At 45.0% G+C, this 21,482-nt stretch overlaps 1 protein-coding gene across 5 annotated transcripts in view; it reads right to left on the bottom strand.

Moving 5' to 3' along the window:
* The window catches only part of ADGRE3 (adhesion G protein-coupled receptor E3), a 62,761-nt gene that overhangs the window by 14,893 nt on the left and 26,386 nt on the right, over nucleotides 1–21,482 (bottom strand). For 4 of the 5 annotated variants that reach the window (XM_026456928.1, XM_026456929.1, XM_026456932.1 and 1 more), the window contains 6 exons: nucleotides 20,260–20,443; nucleotides 16,017–16,136; nucleotides 12,056–12,240; nucleotides 8,656–8,823; nucleotides 5,582–5,779; nucleotides 2,006–2,241 (listed from right to left, as the gene is read on the bottom strand). In XM_026456928.1, the coding sequence (XP_026312713.1) occupies nucleotides 2,006–2,241; nucleotides 5,582–5,779; nucleotides 8,656–8,823; nucleotides 12,056–12,240; nucleotides 16,017–16,136; nucleotides 20,260–20,443 (1,091 nt within the window). The remainder of the gene's footprint in view (nucleotides 1–2,005; nucleotides 2,242–5,581; nucleotides 5,780–8,655; nucleotides 8,824–12,055; nucleotides 12,241–16,016; nucleotides 16,137–20,259; nucleotides 20,444–21,482) is intronic. The other variant, XM_026456930.1, reaches the window with a different exon arrangement.

Below are 21,482 nucleotides of genomic sequence, written 5' to 3'. Positions count from 1 at the left end.
TTGTATATATATGTTTATCCATTGTGCATGCACTCTGCTCTCATCTTAAATAGGTACAGCTTTTCCAAACCTCCTGAATGTTTACGACTCTGTTGTGTAATACAGATCTAGTGAGGCATCAAACCTAACTTGTGCTTCCCCTTTTCAAAGAGGGAGCACCTGTGGCTCATGCTGGAGACTTTCTTTTTTTTGGTTTGCAAACCAATATTGCCAATAAAGCTCTCTCTTTTCTTTTCTTTTCCCTCCCTCCCTCCCTCCCTCCCTCCCTCCCTCCTCCTTCCTTCCTTCCTTCCTTCCTTCCTTCCTTCCTTCCTTCCTTCCTTCCTTCCTTCCTTTCTCTTTCTTTCCTTCTTTCTTTCTTTCCCTTCCTTCCTTCTTTCCTTCCTTCCTTCCTTCTCTTCTTTCTATTATTTATTCGTCTTGACAGTCTTTTGAACAACACTCAAAACCCTCTCCTTCTGAAGCCATCCCTATAAACTTTATAAAAATAATCAGAGAAGAAGAAAGGGGGAGAAATGAAAACAAGCTGAGCTTGCAGTACATCCAGGATTCACCACCAGGTGAGCTTGCTCTCTGACCTGCTTCCTCCTAGCTGTTTGGTGCCTGCTATCCTAGAATCACACAGATCCTAGATAACAGTTTCCCTTTACTGCTCTATAGGTAAAAACTTAAACATGATAAAACATGAAGTTTCAGCCGGGCGCCGTGGCTCACGCCTGTAATCTCAGCATTTTGGGAGGCGGAGGTGGGTGGATCTCCTGAGGTCAGGAGTTCCAGACCAGTCTGGTCAACATGGTGAAACCCCATGTCTACTAAAAGTACAAAAATTAGCTGGGCGTGGTTGTGGGCACCTGTAATCCCAGCTACTGGGGAGGCTGAGGCAGGAGAATCGCTTGAACCCAGAAGGTGGAAGTTGCAGTCAGCCAAGACCGTGCCATTGCACTCCTGCCTGGGTAACAGGAGCGAAACTCTGTCTCAAAAAAACCAAACCAAAACAAAACAAAAACCATTAGGTTTCCCCTTGAGATATTCTTTCAGGTCCTGTGTACCAGTGAAGCTACTGGCTTCAGCTGCTCTGAAGGACCACAGGAGGAGCTGAGTCACCGAAGAAGGCAGTTTCCATCTCCTGATGATTTCATCTGCTGTACCCTGAACAATCAATGACCCACACTTTCCAGCCTCCACATCCTCCATGATCCCTTTAAAAGCCCCAGTCCAGAACTCCTTGAGGAGATTGATTTGAGAATCTTCTCCCATTTCCTCGCTTGGCGCCCTGAGATTATGAAATTCTCTCTTTTTTTTTGAGATAAGGTCTTGATCTGTCACCCAGGCTGGAGTGTAGTGGCCTGAGCATAGCTCACTGCAGCCTTGAACTCCTGGTCTCAGGCAATCCTTCCTTCTCAGCTTCTTGTGTAGCTGGGACTACAGGTGTGTACCACCATGCCTGGCTTTTTTTTTTTTTTTTAAATTTTTAGTAGATACAAGGTCTTGCTATGTTGCTCAGGCTGGTCTTGAACTCGTGAACTCAAGAGATCCTCCTGCCTGGGCCTCCTGAAGTGCTGGGGTTACATGTGTGAGCCACTGTGCTCAGTTAATTTTTAATTTTTTTTGTAGAGATGAGGGTCTGCTATATTGCCCAGGCTGGTCTTGAACTCCTGGCCTCAAGTGATTCTCTCACCTTGGCCTCCCAAAGTGTTGGGATTACAGGTGTGAGCCACTACACCTGGCCTCATTAAGCTCTTTTTCTGCTGCAAACTTTGCTGTCTTGGTGGATTGGTATGTTACTGTGCAGTGGGCGTATGAACCTGTTGGTTGTATAAGACTTCTAGAACCTTGCAAACTCTTACCACCATCTCACCCTGCCTTGCTAGGAAAGAGGTTAGAGCTGTTATAAAGGGGAACATAGAGTGCATTGGTTACGTATAGTCTCACCATCATCATGAATGCTGCCCTCCAAAGCTTTCTTAGGAAACTGTCCATGACACAGGGTGGGATTCAAGCTCACCGATTAGCGGTTCCATAAAAGTGAGGCCTGGAGGCTGCAGAAATGGCCACAATCACAGCGGGAACGCCATAGCCCACTGGGAACATGATCCACTTCATGAGTCTGTTGATGCTTGAGTAGTTGACCACTGTCAGGTTCCGTGCAGTGAGGAAGAGGTGCAGGCCCTCCAGCAGCATCCAGGTGAAGGCGGCCAGGTAGAGATAATGCAAGGCACCGGCGATGATGGCGCACAGCACCTCAGGGAGGAGAAAGGAATGCCTGAAGGGGTTGTCAGGGTGGAGTATGGCCCTAGGACCTCTTCTTGACATTGGCTTTGGGTTCAGAACACCTGACATCAGACCAAGGGCATTAAAAGTAAAGGGGAACTGGACGCAGTGGCTCATGTCTGTAATCTCAGCACTTTGGGAGGCTGAAGTGGGAGGACTGCTTAAGCCCAGGAGTTTGAGACCAGCCTGGGAAACTTAGTGAGACCCCATCTCAATTATATTTAAAAAAATAAAGATAGCTGATAGTCAAGGCTAGCATTGGACATCTGGGCACCAACCCCTTCAACCTGCCCTTGGGACTGAAAGTGGTGCCACCTCCACCTATGCCACTTTGCAACAGATCACCAGAATGTATCCGTCCTTTTTAACTAAGACTTTGTATACTTTGAGCAATGTCTCCTTTCCTCATCCACTTCCCCACTCAACCTCTGGGAACCTCCTCTCTACTCTCCACTCCTACTGTACTGCCTGGTGACTATAGTTAATAATAATATATTATGAATTTCAAAGTTGCTAAAAGAGTGGATTTTGTTTTATTTTATTTCTTTCAGACAGGATCTCACTCTGTCACCCAGGTGGAGTGCAGTGGCACAATCATAGCTCACTGCAGCCTTGACCTCTCAGGCTCAAGTGATCCTCCCACCTCAGCCTCCCGAGTAGCTGGGACTACAAGTGTGTACCACCATACTCGCTAAGTTTTGCAGAGACGGGGTCTCACTATATTGCCCAGGCCAGTCTCCAACTCCTGGGCTGAAGTGATCCTCCCTCCTCAGCCTCCTAAAGTGCTGGGATTACAAGCATGAGCCTCCACCCACAGTCCAAAAAGAGTGAATTTTAAATGTTTTCATCACAAAGAAATGATAAGTATGGAAGTGATAGATATGTTCGTTATCTTGGTTTGATCATTTCATAGGTGTACATCTATGAAAACTTCACATTGTACCCCATAATTTTATACAATTCTTATTTTTCAATTAAAAATAAAATTGAGGAAAAAAGTTTCACTTTAGCATAAGAGATTGTGATTATGATTCTTTTTTTTTTTTTTTTGAGACAGAGTCTTGCTCTGTCACCCAGGCTCTAGTACAGTGGTTGCAATCAAAGCTCACTGTAGCCTCGAACTCCTGGGTTCAAGTAATCCTCCTGTGTCAGCCTCCCAAGCGGCTGGGACTACAGATATGCACTACTATGCCCAGCTAATTTTGTTTTTTTTTTTTGTTTTTTGTAGAGACAAGGCCTCACTATATTGCCCAGGATGGCCTCGAACCCCTGGCCTCAAGTGATCTGTCCACCATTGCCTCCCAGTGTGCTGGGATTACAGATGTGAGTCACTGTGTCTGGCCCAAGGGATTATTTGAAACTGAAGGCAGTTGAGAAGAAGCAGAGACAAAAAAAGCTCTCTGTCCTCCCCCTAATTGCCTAAAAGCAGGACATACCTTTATGTACTTGTCTGTTTTGGGGGGTGGGGGTGAGAACACTTAAAATCTACTTTGTTAGCAATTTTTCAATATACAATATGTTGTTCTTGACTATGGTCATCATGATGTACAACAGCTCTCTTGAATTTATTCTTCCTGTCTAGTTGAAATTTGGTATCCTTTGACCAGTGTCTCCCTAAACCCCTTCCCTGCTGCCCTAGTCTCTGCTAACAACCATTTCTGCTCTTTGCTTTTGTGAGTTTGGCTATTTTAGATTCCACACGTAAGTGAGATCATGCACTATTTGTCTTTCTGTACCTTGCTTATTTCACCCAGCATAACACTCTCCAGGTTCATCCATGTTACCACAAATGGCAGGATTTCCTTCTTTTTCTGAAGACTGAGTAGTACACCAGGACACTAATTTACAAAGGTATTCCTCCTACCTATTCTCTTCTTTCTACCCTCCTACCCTTGCTATGGGGAGGACGAAAGTTGATCACCAAGACAACTTATTTATTTATTTATTTAAAATGGAGTTTTGCTCTTGTTGCCCAGGTTGGAGTGCAATGGCACAATCTTTGGCTCACTGCAGCCTCTGCTTCTCGGGTTCAAGCAATTCTCCTGCCTCAGCCTCTCAAGTAGCTGGGATTACAGGTGCTCACCACCATGCTCAGCTAATATTTTGTATTTTTAGTAGAGACGGAGTTTTGCCAGGTTGACCAGGCTGGTCTTGAACTCCTGACCTCAGCTGATCTGCCCACCTCGGCCTCCCAAAGTGCTGGGATTACAGGCGTGACAGCCACCAAGACAACTTTAGATCCTCATCCGTCTGGAGCCAACGCTGGAGGAATCTACAAAACCAATGATACGGTTTGGCTCTGTGTCCCCACCCAAATCTCATCTTGAATTGTACTCCCATAATCCCCACGTGTTGTGGGAGGGACCCGGTGGGAGATAATTTGAATCATGGGGGCGGTTTCCCCCATACTGTTCTCGCGGTAGGGAATAAGTCTCACGAGATCTGATGGTTTTATCAGGGGTTTCCGCTTTTGGATCTTCCTCATTTTTTTCTCTTGCTGCCACCATGTAAAAAGTGCCTTTTGCTCGGGAGGCCGAGGCGGGCAGATCATGAGGTCAGGAGATCGAGACTATCCTGGCTAATATGGTGAAACTCTGTCTCTACTAAAAAAATACAAAAAATTAGCCGGGCATAGTGGCGGGCTCCTGTAGTCCCAGCTACTTGGGAGACTGAGGCAGGAGAATGGCGTGAACCCAGGAGGTGGAGCTTGCAGTGAGCCGAGATGGCGCCACTGCACTCCAGCCTGGGCGACAGAGCGAGCCTCTGTCTTAACAAAAAACAAAAGTGCCTTTTGCCTCCCGCCATGATTCTGAGGCCTCCCCTGCCATGTGGAACGGTAAGCCCATTTAAACCTCTTTTTCTTCTCAGTCTTGGGTATGTCTTTATCAGCAGCCTGAAAATGGACTAATACAATCAGTGATACTAATTATCTATCACTCATTTCTCAGATATTTGCCTTCCCATACTTTGCTGCCCCTAATAAAGACCAAATATCTTTTTCCGTCCTCTAAAAATTTATCATTCTTTGTCAAAAATGCTGTTGTTCTAAACTACCTCTTTGAGAATGCCTCATTCCCTGGGTATCTCCCGTGTATATATGAAATATACATGTTAATAAACTTCTGTTTGCTTTTTCTCTTATCTGTCTTTTGTTATACGGGTCCCAGCTACCAGAATGGTAGCGGGAAAATTATATTTTTCTCCTCTACAGACCCAAAGACATTTTATTAAGGAATCCAGCGCAGGCTTGCTCCATGAGCTCAGTGTCCCTTGGGGCAGGGCAGGGCATCCTCTGAGACACTGTCAGTACCTTGGATTCAGTTTGGTCAATCCCCACGAGGAAGAGGAGGTGGGCCAGGAAGAGGCAGATCGAGAGCTGCAGATGCAGTGAGGTGCTGGTGTTCTGGATGGCTTTACACAGGAGGAAGGTGAGGGCCGCCAGGAGGAGGCACAGCAGAGATAGGCTCAGCCCCACATAGGTGATGATAGTCAGCACGGGATCCTCCTCCTGGGACCGAGAAAAAGAGTTCACAGCTATGCTTTCCTGCGCTGGGATTATGGCTCCCTCCTTGAACTGGGGCATCCTAGACGCAGGCACCAAGTTCAGTAGTAGTGTGGGGCCATTAGACTGCTGATGTAGATTGCTAATGTAGACTGCTAATATAGACTACTAATATAGATTGCTAATGTAGATTGTTAACGAGATTGTTAACGTAGACTGCCAATGTAGATTGTTAACGTAGACTGCCAGTGCGGATTGTTAACGTAGACTGCCAATGTAGATTGTTAATGTAGACTGCTAATGTAGATTGCTAATGTAGACTGCTAATGTAGATTGCTAGACCGTCTTTTTTGTTTTCAGCTTTATTGAGGTGTATACTTAATGTACCAAAAATTGCACATATTAAATGTATACATTTTGATGAGTTTGGACATATGCATAGGTAGGGCGGCAGAATATGTCACCATCCCCTCAAAAAAAGTAGAATGGCAGTTACCAGAGGCTGGGGAGAGGAGAGAGAGAGAACAGGGAGCTGTTTAAGGAGTGGAGTTTCAGTGTTGCAAGATGAAAGAGTTCTGGAGATGGATATGGTGGTTGATGATTGCACAATATAAATGTACCTTACTGAACTGCATATACATTGAAAAATGGCTAAGATGGTAAATTTTGTGTTCTGTGTATTTTGCCACAATCTTTACAAAGTGTTTTTTGGGCCATGGTATCTCACACCTGTAATCCCAATGGCTTTGGGAAGCTGAGATGGGAGGATTGCTGGAGGCCAGGAGTTCAAAACTGGCCTGAGCAACAAGTGAGACCCCGTATCTAAAAAAAAATAACTATTTTTGTACGCAGAGGGCTTGTGCTATGCAGTACCAGTTTGATCCCAGAGCTCATACTAATGATGGGATTTTAAAAACTTTTTTCAGTTCTGAGATACATGTGCAGGTTTGTTACATAGATAAACCCCTGTTGCGGGGTTTGTTGTACAGATTATTTCATCACTCAGGTATTAAGCCTGGTACCCATTAATTATTTTTACTGGTCCTCTCCTTCCTTCCACCCTCCACCCTCCGATAGGCCCCAGTGTCTGTTGTTCCCCTCTTTGTGTCCATATATTCTCCTCATTTAGCTCCCACTTATAAGTGAGAATGCGAGTATTTGGTTTTCTGTTCCCGCGCTCGTTCACTAAGGATAATGGCCTCCGTCTCCATCCATGTCCCTGCAAAGGACATGAGCTCATTCTTTTTTATGGCTGCATAGTATTCCATGGTCTATATGTACCATATTTTCTTTATCCAGTCTACCATTGATGGCCATTTAGGTTGATTCTGTGTCTCTGCTATTGTGAATAGTGCTGCAGTGAACACATGTGTGCATGTGTCTTTGTGATAGAATGATTTATATTCCTTTGTGTATATACCCAGTAATAGGATTGCTGGGTTGAATGGTAGTTCTGTTTTCAGCTCTTTGAGAAATTGCCACTCTGATTTCCACAATGGTTGAACTAATTTGCAATCCCACCAACAAATTAGTGTGTGTTCCTTTTTTTCTGCCACCTCACCAGCAACTGTTATTTTTTCACTTTTTAATAGTAGTCATTCATGATGTGGTTTACAGTAATCACGTTTTTTTTGAGACAGAGTCTCACTCTTTCACCAGGCTGGAGTGCAGTGGCATGATCTCGGCTCACTACAACCTCTGCCTCCCAGGTTCAAGCAATTCTCCTGCCTCAGCCTCCCGAGTAGCTGGGACTACAGGTGTGCGCCACCACACGTGGCTATTTTTTGTGTTTTTAGTAAAGATGGAGTTTCACCATGTTGGCCAGGATGGTCTTGATCTCCTGACTCATGATCTGCCTGCCTCAGCCTCCTAAAGTTCTGGGATTACAGGTGTGAGCCACTGTGCCTGGCCTAGTCATCATGTTTTTGCCCTGGAGTCCTACAGTCTGAGCAACTGAGGTCAGCCATGTAGACACTGCATACCTATGTGAATGATTGCCCAATACATACCCTGAACACCAAGGCTCAGGTGAGCTTCCTGGCTGACAACACTTCACATGCGTTGTCATAAGTCATTGCTGGGAGAATTAACTGCATCTGTGCGACTTTCCTGGGAGAGGACACTGGAAGCTGGCACCAGGTTTCTCCTGGACTTCTTATCTTGTGTCTTTTCCATATGTTGATTTTTTTTTTGAGACGGAGTCTTGCCCTATCACCCAGGCTGGAGTGCAATGGCATCATCTCAGCTCCCTGCAACCTCTGCCTCCCAGGTTCAAGCTATGCTCTTGTCTCAGCCTCCTGAGTAGCTGGGATTACAGGCATGTACCACCATGTTCAGCTAATTTTTGTATTTTTAGCAGAGATGGGTTTTTGCCATGTTGGCCAGGCTGGTCTTAAACTCTTCTTCTTTTTTTTTTTTTTTTTTTTTTGAGATGGAATCTCACTCTGTCGCCCAGGCTGGAGTGCAGTGGCACGATCTCGGCTCACTGCAAGCTCTGCCTCCCAAGTTCACGCCATTTTCCTGCCTCAGCCTCCCGAGTAGCTGGGACTACAGGCTCCCGCCACCACGCCCGGCTAATTTTTTTGTATTTTTAGTAGAGACGGAGTTTCAACGTGTTAGCCAGGACGGTCTCAATCTCCTGACCTTGTGATCCGCCTGCCTCGGCCTCCCAAAGTGTTGGGATTACAGGCATGAGCCACCGAGCCCGGCCTCAAACTCTTGATCTCAGGTTATCTGCCCATCTTGGCCTCCCAAAGTGCTGGGGTTAAAGGCATGAGCCACCATGCTTGGCCTTTTTTCAGTTTTTTAAAAAATAGCACTTATTACCATTTAGTAGGGGCTCAGAAAGTATTTGCTGGAAGAATAAAACATTTACATCATACCTGGCTGGTGAGGGCCATCAGGACAGCGAAGCTGGACAGGTGACTGCAATTACACATGGTGTGACTCTTGTTCACATGTATCAGGAAGCAGCCATCCCTGGACCACAGGCCTCCCTGCTTTGTGGTCTCCCAGTAGACACAGAAGACCTTTTTGATACTGTGGTTCATCTGAAAATAGAAAGGGCTCATTGTCTTTGTCTTTTTTTTTTTTTTTTTGAGACGAAATCTCACTTTGTTACCCAGGCTGGAGTGCAGTGACTCAGTCTCGGCTCACTGCAACCTCCGCCTCCTGGGTTCAAGCGATTCTCCTGCCTCAGCCTCCCGAGTAGCTGGGGTTGCAGCCATGCACCACCACACCGGGCTAATTTTTGTATTTTTTGTGGAGACAGGGTCAACTATGTTGCCCAGGCTGGTCTTGAACTCCTGGATTCAAGCAATCTGCCTTCCTTTGCCTCCCAAAGTGCTGGGATCATACAGGCATAAGCCACTGCATGCAGCCAGCTCACTGTCTTTTTCCTCAGCAGGGACAGTTCTCAGTGTTGGCCTATGCCAGGGTGCCACCTGCTAAGGCATCTGCGTGAAGTGTGACTTAGGTGATTTCTGTTTTGTTTGTTCGTTTTTGAGTCAGGGTCTCATTCTGTCGCCCAGGCTGAAGTGCTGTGGTGCAATCACAGCTCACTGCCACCTTGACCTCCCTGGCTCAAATGATCCTCCCATCTCAGCCTCCACAGTAGCTGGAACTACAAGTGTGCACCACCATGCCCAGCTAACTCTTGTGTTTTTAGTAGAGATGGGGTTTCAACATGTTGCCCAGGCTGGTCTTGAACTCCTGGCCTCAAGCAATCCTCCTGCCTTGGCCTCCCAAGATGCTGTGGTTACGGGCATGAACCACTGCACCTAATTTCTATTTTATGTGGCCACCAGGACTCCCGATCAATAACCACAGCTCTTTTGGGATTTCATGTAACATAAAATAAAGCAAAGTCTCCCTGGGAACGACAGTTTCAAGAGATTTCATTGGTTTTAGAACCTTACCCCAACCATGGGAGTTAAAAAAACAAACAAACAAACAAAAAAACAAACCAGTGGAGTCTGAAGCTCACATAATGTTTTTCCCTAAAGTCTCTCTAAGCCAAATGTCCCTGGTTGTTGTATAATCAATTTTGTCTTTGACTCCCTTACATCACAGTAATTACTCATGCGATGAGAGGCATGGTATAGGAAAGAAATGTCATGAGGAGAGAGATTAAAATTAGCCTTTGAAGCCGGATGCAGTGGCTCACGACTGTAATCCCAGCACTTTGGGAGGCCAAGATGGGTGGATCACCTAAAGTCAGGAGTTGGAGACCAGTCTGTCCAACATGGCTAGACCCCATCTCTACTAAAAATACAAAAATGAGCCAGGCGTGGTGGCACTCACCTGAAATCCCAGCTACTTGGGAGGCTAAGGCAGGAGAATCGCTTGGGCCCAGGAGGTGGAGGTTGCAGTGAGCTGAGATCGCACCACTGCACTCCAGCCTGGGCGACAGATTCCGATTCCAAAAAAAAAAAGAAAGAAAGAAAGAAGGAAAATAGAAAAAGAGGCTGGATGAAGTTCATACTTATTATTTCAGGGTTTTAAGAAGTTGAGGTGGAGGCCGGGCGCGGTGGCTCAAGCCTGTAATCCCAGCACTTTGGGAGGCCGAGACGGGTGGATCACAGGTCAGGAGATCAAGCCCATCCTGGCCTACACGGTGAAACCCCGTCTCTACCAAAAAATACAAAAAACTAGCCGGGCGAGGTGGTGGGAGCCTGTAGTCCCAGCTACACGGGGAGGCGGAGCTTGCAGTGAGCAGAGATCATGCCACTGCACTCCAGCCTGGGCGACAGAGCCAGACTCCGTCTCAAAAAAAAAAAAAAAAAAAAAAAAAAAAGAAGTTGAGGTGGGAGGATTGCTTGAGGCCAGGAGTTTGAGACCAGCCTGGACAACATTATGAGTTCCTCTTGCTACCAAAAGTAAAAAAATTAGTGGGGCGTGGTGGCACACACCTGTAGTTCCAGCTGCTGGGGAGGCTGGGGAGGCTGAGGTGGGAGAGTCCCTTGAACCTAGGAGTTTGAGGCTGTAGTGAGCTATAACTGTGCAACTGCACTCCAGCCTGGGCCACAGAATGAGCCCCTTTCTCAAAAAAGGTAAAGATATAGGTCAAATTAACTTTAATAAGAAATTTTATTTAACCCACTATATTCAACATAGTATCTTTTAAATAGACCAGTATAAATTAATAAATATAATCAACATAGATATTATCAAGGAGATATTTGACATTCCTTTCTTCTTTTCTTTCTTTCTTTCTTTCTTTTTTTTTTGAGACGGAGTCTGGCTCTGTCGCCAGGCTGGAGTGCAGTGGCGTGATCTCGGCTCACCGCAACCTCTGCCTCCCAGGTTCAAGCGATTCTCCTGCCTCAACCTCCCAAGTAGCTGGGACTACAGGCACGTGCCACCATGCCCGGCTAATTTTTGTATTTTTAGTAGAGATGGAGTTTCATCATGTTAGCGAAGATGGTCTCGATCGCTTGACCTCATGATCCGCCCATCTCAGCCTCCCAAAGTGCTGGGATTACAGGCATGCCCTTTCTTCTTTTCTGTTTTTTTGTTTTGATTTACTTCTTTTTAAAAATTTATTTTTAATTTATACATTATAATTGTGTGGGATATAGTGTGATGTTATAATTCTTATATTTGCATACAATGAAGAATGATTAAATCTAACTAATTCTTTTTTTTTTTTTTCATTTATTCTTATTGGTTCTCTGAACTTCCTGGATCTGTGGTTTGGTGTTTGCCATTGGTTTGGGGAAATTCTCAGTCACTTCCCTCCCTCCCTCTTTTCCTTCCTTCCTTCCTTCCTTCTTTCCTTCCTTCTTTCCTTCCTTCCTTCCTTCCTTCCTTCCTTCCTTCCTTCCTTCCTTTCCTCTTTGTTTCTTTCTTTCTTTCTTTTCTTCCTCTCCTTCTTGTTTTTCTTCTTCTTCTGATAGTGTCTTGCTCTGTGCCCCAGGCAGGAGTGCAGTGGTGCAGTCATAGCTCACTGCAGCCTCCAAATCCTGGGCTCAAGCGATCCTCTTGCCTCAGCCTCGCAAGTAGCTGGAACTATAGGAGCATGCCAGCCTGCCTGGTTTAAATCAAGCTTATTGTTTTCTTCTTATTAAGTCTTCAAAGGCTGATTTACAAGATGTAAATCTGGAAATACTGTCTTCAAAATCTCAGTTCAGACCAGCCACATTTCAAATGCTCAATAGCGACAGGTCCTCCTGACTATGACCCTGAACAGGGCGGGTGTAGAATCACAGCCTGGGATGATACATACATTGTTTGGCCTGCCTCCTTGAGATCCGACAAGCTCAAATCACACCTGTGACCCACCTTCACGTGCTGGAAAGTCAGCGTCACAGACTTGGAGAGAGACACATTCCTTTTGGGTCCAATAGCAGCACTCACTACCTGAGAGTTCAGAAACACTCGATCTTTCTCATCCGTCTCTTCAAAAAAAGTTGCATTTATGATGTTTCCAAGAGAAGAATATGAGATAAAGGCAACAGCACTGGGACCTGAGGAAACGGAAAAATTGAATCATTTTTCTTTTCTTTTCTGTTTCTTCTTATTTTTTGAGATGGAGTCTCGCTTTTGTCGCCCAGCCAGGCTGGAGTGCAGTGGTGCGATCTCAGCTCACTGCAACCTCCATCTCCCAGGTTCAAGTGATTCTCCCGCCTCAGCCTCCAAAGTAGCTGGGATTACAGGCACACACCACCATGCCTGGCTAATTTTTTGTCTTTTTAGTAGAGACGGGGTTTCACTATGTTGACCAGGCTGGTCTGGAACTCCTGACCTCAGGTGATCCACCTACCTTGGTCTCCCAAAGTGCTGGAATTACAGGCATGAGCCACCGTGCTCGGCTAATTTTTGCATTTTTAGGAGAGACGAGGTTTCACCATGTTCGCTAGGCTGGTCTTAAACTCCTGACCTCAGGTGATCCGCCCACCTTGACCTCCCAAAGTGTTGGGATTACAGGTGTAAGCCACCATGCCCAACTCAAAAACTGAATCTTTAAAAGCGTCTCCAAAGCCAGGCAAAGTGGCACTACAAGTGACTTGGGAGGCTGAGACTGGAGGATCACTTGAGCCCAGGAGGTTGAGACTGCAGTGAACCATGATTATACCACTGCACTCCAGCCTGGGTGACAGAGCAAGATTCTGTCTCAAAAAAAAAAAAAAAAAAAAAAAAGTGAATTGTATTCAGTGGCGTTGAGTACATTCACAATGTTTTTATCACCTCTATGTCGTTCCAAAACATTCTCATAACCTCCAAAAGAGAGCCCATTCCCATAAGCAGTCCTCACTGAGCCCCTGGGAACCACCAACCTGCTTTCTGTCTCTATGAGTTCACCTATTCTAGACATTTCGTATAAATGGAATCATACACTGTGGCCTTCTATATCTGCTGTGTTTCATTCAGCATCATGTCTTCAAAGTTCATCCATGTTGTAGCATGGGTCAGTGCTTCATTCCTTTTTCTGACCAAATAATGTTCCATTATATGGATATACCACCTTCTGTTTATCCAGTCTTTCACTGATGGACATTGGAGTCATTTTCATTTTTTGGCTATTTTGAATAATGTTGCTGTGAGGACAGTGTGTTCTTATGTATATTAATTTTTTTTTTTTTTTTTTTGAGACAGAGTTTCCCTTTTTTTTGCCCAGGCTGGAGTGCAATGGCGTGATCTCAGCTCACTGCAACCTCCACCTCCATGGTTCAAGTAATTCTCAGCCTCCCGAGTAGCTGGGATTACAGGCACCCGGCACCACACCTGGCTAAGTTTGTATTTTTTAGTAGAGACGGGGGTTTATCCATGTTGGTCAGGCTGGTCTCGAACTCCCAACCACAGGTGATCTGCCTGCCTCGGCCTCCCAAAGTGCTAGGATTACAGGCGTGAGCCACCACACCCGGTCTGCCATTTTTTAGAAGAGTCGTTCTCAGCTGGAGCTTAAGTCCTGCGATCCCTGGAGGGTTCATTATAACAGAGTGCTGGGGCTGGGCAAGGCGACTCACACCTGTAACCCCAGCACTTTGGAAGACTGAGGGGGTGGATCAACTGAGATCAGGAGTTCGAGACCAGCCTGGTCAACATGGTGAAACCCCCGTCTCTACTAAAAATACAAAAATTAGCTGGAGGTGGTGGTGCATGCCTGTAATCCCAGGTACTTGGGAGGCTGAGGCTGGAGGATCGCTTGAACCTGGGAGGTGGAGGCTGCAGTGAGCTGCGATCACGCCACTGTACTCCAGCCTGGGTGACAGAGTGAGACTCCATCTCAAAGACAAAAAACAAAAAAACCAAAACCAAAACAAAACAAAGAGTGTTTTCATACAAACAACCCACTTTTTGCATTTTGTGGAACCATCAAAGTCTGGTAACGCTGAGACGATGAATAATAATTATTTCTTCTTACAGAGGCTGTAGGTACTATGGACACCCTGGCTTGAATCCCTAGGATTCTTGGTTTCTTTTTTTTTTTTTTTTTCTATTATACTTTAAGTTCTAGGGTACATGTGCACAATGTGCAGGTTTGTTACATATGTGTACATGTGCCATGTTGGTGTGTTGCACCCATTAACTCATCATTTACATTAGGTATGTCTCCTAATGCTATCCCTCCCCCCCTCCCCCTCCCCACAATAGGACCCAGTGTGTGATGTTCCCCTTCCTGTGTCCAAGTGATCTCATTGTTCAATTCCCACCTATGAGTGAGAACATGTGGTATTTGGTTTTCTGTTCTTGCGATAGTTTGCTGAGAATGATGGTTTCCAGATGCATCCACGTCCCTACAAAGGACAGGAACTCATCCTTTTTTATGGCTGCATAGTATTCCATGGTGTATATGTACCACATTTTCTTAATCCAGTCTGTCACTAATGGACATTTGGGTTGATTCCAAGTCTTTGCTATTGTGAATAGTGCCACAGTAAACATACGTGTGCATGTGTCTTTATAGCAGCATGACTTTATAGCAGCATATCCTTTGGGTATATCCCCAGTAATGGCATGGCTGGGTCAAATGGTATTTTTAGTTCTAGATCCTTGAGGAATCGCCACACTGTTTTCCACAATGGTTGAACTAGTTTGTAGTCCCACCAACAGTGTAAAAGTGTATGCTGATGAATTCTGCTGTAAGCATCGGTGGCTCTGCCTGGGAACTTCCATGGGCGTGAATTTGTGTTTGGCCTGCACAGAGGACAGGCTGCAAGAACTTGAAAGTTCGGCCCCCAGAACAACCCTCCACCAATGATAGATCAGAGCAGATGGACAGACATCCTAACTCCCTCTCCCTGAATGGAACAACTCAATGGGATTGCGCCTCAGGTACCCCAACAGCAACCTGCTCACTCAGGTACCTACCTCATTGACTGCCTTTTCTTGCCTGTCTTACTTTACCTCTTACCTACAGTGATGGTTCATTTTACATGTCCACTTGGCTAGGCTGTGGTCCCCAGACATGTGGCCTGGATGTTGCCGTGAAAGTGTTTTAAAGATGAGATTAATATTTAAATCAGTAGACTTTGAGTAAAGCAGATTGCCCGCTATAATGTGGGTGGGCCTCGTCCAATCAGTTGAAGGCCTCAAGAGAAAACAGACTGAGGTCTCCTGAGAAAAAGGGAGTTCTGGCCTCAGACTATCTTTGGATTCAAGCTGCAGTATCAGCTCTTCCTTGTGTCTCCTGCCTGCCTGCCCACCCTGCAGATTTTGGACATGTAGCACTTCCATAGTCACGTGAGCCAATTCTTTAAAATGTCTCTCCTCATCTCTTTCTTTCCTTCTCTCTCCCCATCTCTCTCTTTCCATCTTTCTCTCCATCTCTCTCTCCCCAGCTGTTTCCACATCTCTTTCTCTCCATCTGTCTCATCTCCTGCTCTCTCTCTCTCTCCTTTCTTCCCACACCCCCACACCCTACACTCTTTAGCTCTTTAGTTGCGATTCTCTGGAGAAGTCTGATGAATATACCCGCTGTTGTTCCTGGGGATCACCTCCCAAAGAAACTTCTCACACTTCTTTCAGGGTTTGCTTCTGGGTGAACCCAAACTGGGACACAGGGAGAACAGCACTCCCCCACCCTCTCAAATTGCAAAGAAGTCCCTCCCATACTGAATGATAGAAAATCTCCATTTTGGGAAAATGTCTTTTTTTTTTTTTTTTAAAAGGGAAAATCTTCAATATCGCAGTTTGAGGGTAACAAGCCCATTAGGGGAGAGCCCAGTGGGCTTGCTTCCCCACGCCTCACACAATGACATGGCTCTGTGTGAAGGATTCTGAATGCAGCCATCACGCGTACCTTGTGTGTCTTCCTGGATGACGTCATTGCAATGGATGTCCATTGAGTTCATTTGTACGTTCAAGTTGAATGTCTGTCTGTCTTCAGAGCAATTGTCTGTAATCACTCGAGTTTCAACAGCTGGTAAGAAAAGCAATGGGCAGGCTTAGTGATATGGTAAGAAGCTTTAAAAATATGCATAGGAACGGGACATGGTGGTGCATGCCTGTAGTCCCAGCTACTCAAGAGGCTGAGGCAGAAGGATTGCTTGAGCCCAGGAATTCGAGCCCAGCCAACACAGTGAGATGCTGCCTCCAAAAAAAAAATGTTCATAGCAACATAAATGGCTCACATATACTGAATGTCTAGGATGTGTCGGGCACTGAGCTAAGAGCCTTACACGTGTCACCTTATAATAACCTATAACCTCACGAGGGACCATTCTATAGATGAGGAAACTGAAATCAGAAGTTAGGTAAGACTCTAACTCCTGAAACCAAGTTCTTAACTAACAGCTCCTAGCATACACCTTTGAAGAAACAGTTCTATTTCTAGGAGTTTATTCTCAGAAAACGATTGTGGACGGAGGGCAGATTTAGCTACAAGAAAGTTCATAGCAGCTTCAATGATAATGGTTTATCATTGAATTATCTAGATGTTCAACAAGAAGCAATTGATGAAATAAGTGATGACATGGGCTGGGCACAGTGGCTCACGCTTGTAATCCCAGCACTTTGGGAGGCCATAGTAGGTGGATTGCTTGAGGCCAGGAGTTTAAGACCAGCCTTGCCAACATGGTGAAACCCCATCTCTACTAAAAATACAAAAATTAGCTGGGTGTGGTGGCAGGTACCTGTAACTTCAGCTACTTGGGAGGCTGAGGCACGAGAATAGTTCAAACCGGGAGGCAGAGGTTGTAGTGAGCCGAGATCGCGCCACTGCACTCCAGCCTAGGTGATAGAGTGAGACTCTGTCTCGAAAATAAGTAAGTAAGTAAGTAAATAAATAAATAAGTGATGACATATCCCTATGGTGGGGAACCAGGCTTCAAAGAAAAATAAAGTCGCAAATGAATTGCAATCAAGAAAAACTCGTGAGAAAAAAGGTAACCATGTGAGTGATGGATGTGTTAGCTAATTTGTGATTATCATTCCACAATATATATCAAGTCATCCTATTGTACACCTTAAATATATACAATTTTATTTATAAATTACACCTTAATAAAGCTAAAAAAGTTAAGCTCTCGAAAATATGTATCTTAAAAGCAGACAGCCCAAGACTGGCTGTGAGTTGGAAATGTTGAATTGGGTGATGGGTACATCCGGGATTGTATTCTCCTATCTCCTTTTGTGTGTATTAAAAGGTTAAAAAAAAAAAAAAAAAAGAAGCAAGCAACAAAATAGCACATCAAGAATGACACTATTTTATGGCTGGGTGCAGTGGCTCATGCCTGAATTCCCAGCACTTTGGGAGGCTTAGACCGTTTGATTGCTTGAGGTCAGGAGTTCGAGACCAGCCTGGCCAATGTGGTGAAACCCAATTCTGCTAATATACAAAAATTAGCTGGGCATGGTGGCAGGCGCCTGTAATCCCTGCTACTAGGGAGGCTGAGGCAGGAGAATTGCTTGAACCCAGGAGGCGGAGGTTGCAGTGACCTAGATTGTGCCACTGCACTCCAGCCTGGGCAATAGAGCGAGACTCCATCTCCAAACAAACATACAAACAAAAAAGAATGACACTATTTTAACATTCTAGAAACTATTACTGGCTTGTCTAATATTGACTCTCAGTTTTTGAACAGTTTACAAGTATTTAATTATATATTAATGTTTTTGGCCTACTGTTTCATTAATTTAGTATGTTTTAATGAATAGAAATTCTTGAGCTCAGTATAAGTGAATTTATTGTTATTATCATTATTATTGAGATGGAGTCTTGCTGTTTTGCCCAGGCTAGAGTGCAGTGGTGCGCTCTCAGCTAACTGCAACCTTTGTCCCCCGGGTTCAAGCAATTCTTCTGCCTCAGCCTCATGAGTAACTGGGATTACAGGCATGCACCACCATGCGTGGCTAATTTTTTTGTATTTTTTTTAGTAGAAACAGGGTTTCACCATGTTGGCCAGGCTGGTCTCAAACTCCTGACCTCAGATCATCCATCTGCCTCAACCTTCCAAAGTGCTAAGATTACAGGCATGAGGTACTGTGCCTGGCCGAATTAATTATTATTTTTATTTTTATTTTTATTTTCCGAGATGGAGTCTCTCTCTGTCACCCAGTCTGGAGTGTAGTGGTGCGATCTTGGCTCACTGCAACCTCTGCTTCCGAGGTGCAAATGATTCTCCTGACTCAGCCTCCCGAGTAGTTGAGATTGCAGGTGTGCACCACCACACCTGGCTAATTTAATAATTAATAAATAAATGTATTTTTAAATACATTTTTAAAAATTAATAAATAAATGTATTTTTAGTAGAGACAGGTTTTTGCCTTTTGGCCAGGCTGATCTCGAACTCCTGACCTCAGGTGATCTGTCCACCTCGGCCTCCAAAAGTGCTAGGACTACAGGCGTGAGCCACCTCATCCTGCCCACAATGTTAATTTCATCATCCATTATATTATCGCTTGTTACTCTGTGTTGTTTTTATAAAACCTTAATTTGACTTATTTTTATATTATTTAATATTTTCTAAATTAAACTATGTTTCACATAAAAAAGAATGACACTATTTTAGTAATATTTCATAATACTAAAGAGTGGAAAGATAGAATAATCATAATTATAGCAATTACTACTGTAGCTTTTTTTCTTTTTTAAAAGTTTGAGTCGTTTAGCTTCTGAGGTATCCTAGTCCTAAGTGCATTACATGTACTTTTATTATCTCTATTAAATTTTTTTTTCGAGACAGGCTCTCACTCTGTTGTCCAGGCTGGAGTGCAGTGGTGCAACCTCAGCTCACTGCAGCCTCAAACTCCTGAGCTCAAGTGATCCTCCCACCTCAGCCTCCCAAGTAGCTGGGACCACATTTGCGCACCACCATGTCCAGCTAATATTATCCCCATTTTATTGACAGGAGAATGAAGCCCAATGAAGTGAGGGCACTGGTCTCAGATCAAACAATTAGGATGTGGCAAAATCAGGAGAGATGAGATTTATCTGTATTCTGGAAAATGGTTTAATTTTGAACCAAAGTATCCAGATTCCAGTTTTCCAAGAAGAATAGGCACTGACTTTTTCAAAATCTGCTCTTTTTTTTTTAGGTAGAGTCTTGCTCTGTCACCCAGGCTGGAGTGCAGTGGTGTGATCTAGGCTCAATGCAACCTCTGCCTCCCGGGTTCAAGTGATTCTCCCACCTCAGCCTCCAGAGTAGCTGGGATAACAGTCACGAGCCACCACGCCCGGCTAATTTTTGTATTTTTAGTAAAGATAAGGTTTCACCATGTTGCCCAGGCTGGTCTCAAACTACTGGCCTCAAGTGATCCACCCACCTTGGCCTCTCAAAATGCTGGGATTATAGGTGTGAGCCACCCTGCCCAGCCCAAAACTATTTTTTTTTTTTTTTTAAATGAGATAGGTTCTTGTTCTGTCATCCAGGTTGGAGTGGCAATGGCATGATCGTAGTTCACTGCAGCCTCAAACTCCTGGGTTCAAGCCATCCTCTCCCTCAGCCTCCTGAGTAGTTGAGAGTGCAGGTACAAGCCACTGCACCTGGCAAAGTTTTAAATTTTTTTAAAAGGATGGGGTCTCGCTATGCTGCCCAGGCTGGTCTTGAGCTCCTGGGCTCCAGTAATTCTCCCACCTCACCCTCCCAAAGTGCTGGGAATACAGGTGTGAGCCATCACGCCTGGTCCTCAAACTACATTTAAGTGAAAATTCCAGACCTGGGATTGGAAACTATTGGCAATCTTCTGAATAAACAACTTTATTAGGTATAATTGATGTCTAACCAACTGCATATATTAAAGTGTACAGTCTGGTGAGTTTTGTTGGGTGCATACACCTCTGAAACCAACACCACAGTCAAGGCCGGAAGATTTCCACCACCCCTAATAGTTTCCCCAGATTTTCTCATGCCCCTGCCACCCCTCCTTCCTGCCCCTCGCTGTCACTTTAGATAAGTTTGCGTTTTCTAGAATTTGTATGCATTTATGTAATTTACATAAACGGACTCATGTGGTCTATTCCATTATTTTTTTTCTAATTGCCTAACCCAGATCCCAGCTGCTAACCAGTCCCCTGTGTGTATCAGGCCTCATTATTGTCTTACCCACACTACTGTTTTGGATTTTCTGGACTTTTTGTTCTGGAGCTTTCAAGGCAGTTTCTAGAACTTTCGATTCCACATCCCGGAGAATAGTAGTAGCTGTGGATGAGATTTCTTGCCTCCCTTCTGTTCTCCATAAAGTCTGATTGGTGAGAAGTGACTCAAATGTGTCCACAATCTTTTGCAGCTTTGAAGACATAAAAAATTTTCATTTTTAAAAAATGTAATCTGGTAAGTCCCATATCCAAAAAAGCAGTAGAAAGCATGAGAAAGCAGGCTCTGGAGCTGGAGGAACCACGTTCAAATCCTGGCACTTCACCGTGTCCCAGCTGTGTGACCTGGGGCAAGTTGCTCAATCACTCTGTGCCCCAGGACAGGAAAAGGAACTCCTAGGGTTTTCTGGAGAATTAAGTGAGTTAACAGATGCTATGCTTTTAGGACAGTGTCTATACCTGGTAAAAGCTATGTAAAGGTGAGTCATTATTATTATTTTTGAGACAGAGTCTTGCTCTGCTGCCCAGGCTGGAGTGCAGTGGTGGGATCTTGGCTCACTGCAGCCTCCAGCTCCTGGGTTCAAGCGATTTTCATGCCTCAGCCTCTTGAGTAGCTGGGACTACAAGTGCAGGCCGCTGTGCTTGACTGATTTTTTTAATTTTTTTTTTTTGTATAGACAGGGCCTTGCTATGTTGCCCAGGCTGGTCTGGAGCTCCTGGGCTCAAACGATTCTCCTGCCTTGGCCTTCCAAAGTGATGGGATTATAGGAGTGAGCCACCGTGCCCGGTTGGGTTAGTTATTATTAACATTTTTTTGCCAACAAGGTAGTGATAAGTTTGTTAGAAATAGACCAGTCGTTCTCAATTGGGGGGGTGATTCTTTTTTTTTTTTTTTTTTTTTTGACGACCGCGTGTGGCGCTGCCCCCCCGGCTGGAGTGCAGTGGCGCGATCTGGGCTCACTGCAAGCTCCGCCTCCCGGGTTCAGGCCATTCTCCTGCCTCAGCCTCCCGAGTAGCTGGGACTACAGGCGCCCGCCACCTCGCCTGGCTAGTTTTTTGTATTTTTTAGTAGAGACGTGGTTTCACCGTGTTAGCCAGGGTGGTCTCGATCTCCTGACCTCGTGATCCCTCCGTCTCGGCCTGCCAAAGTGCTGGGATTACAGGCTTGAGCCACCGCGCCCGGCCCTTTTTTTTTTTTTTTGAGACAGAGCCTCGCTCTGTCGCCCAGGCTGG

The sequence above is a fragment of the Piliocolobus tephrosceles genome, chromosome 21 (genome assembly GCF_002776525.5).
Source record: "Piliocolobus tephrosceles isolate RC106 chromosome 21, ASM277652v3, whole genome shotgun sequence".
Lineage (NCBI taxonomy): Eukaryota > Metazoa > Chordata > Mammalia > Primates > Cercopithecidae > Piliocolobus > Piliocolobus tephrosceles.
The sequence above is the reverse complement of the archived record's forward strand: the minus strand, read 5'-3'. Positions and strand labels throughout refer to the sequence as shown.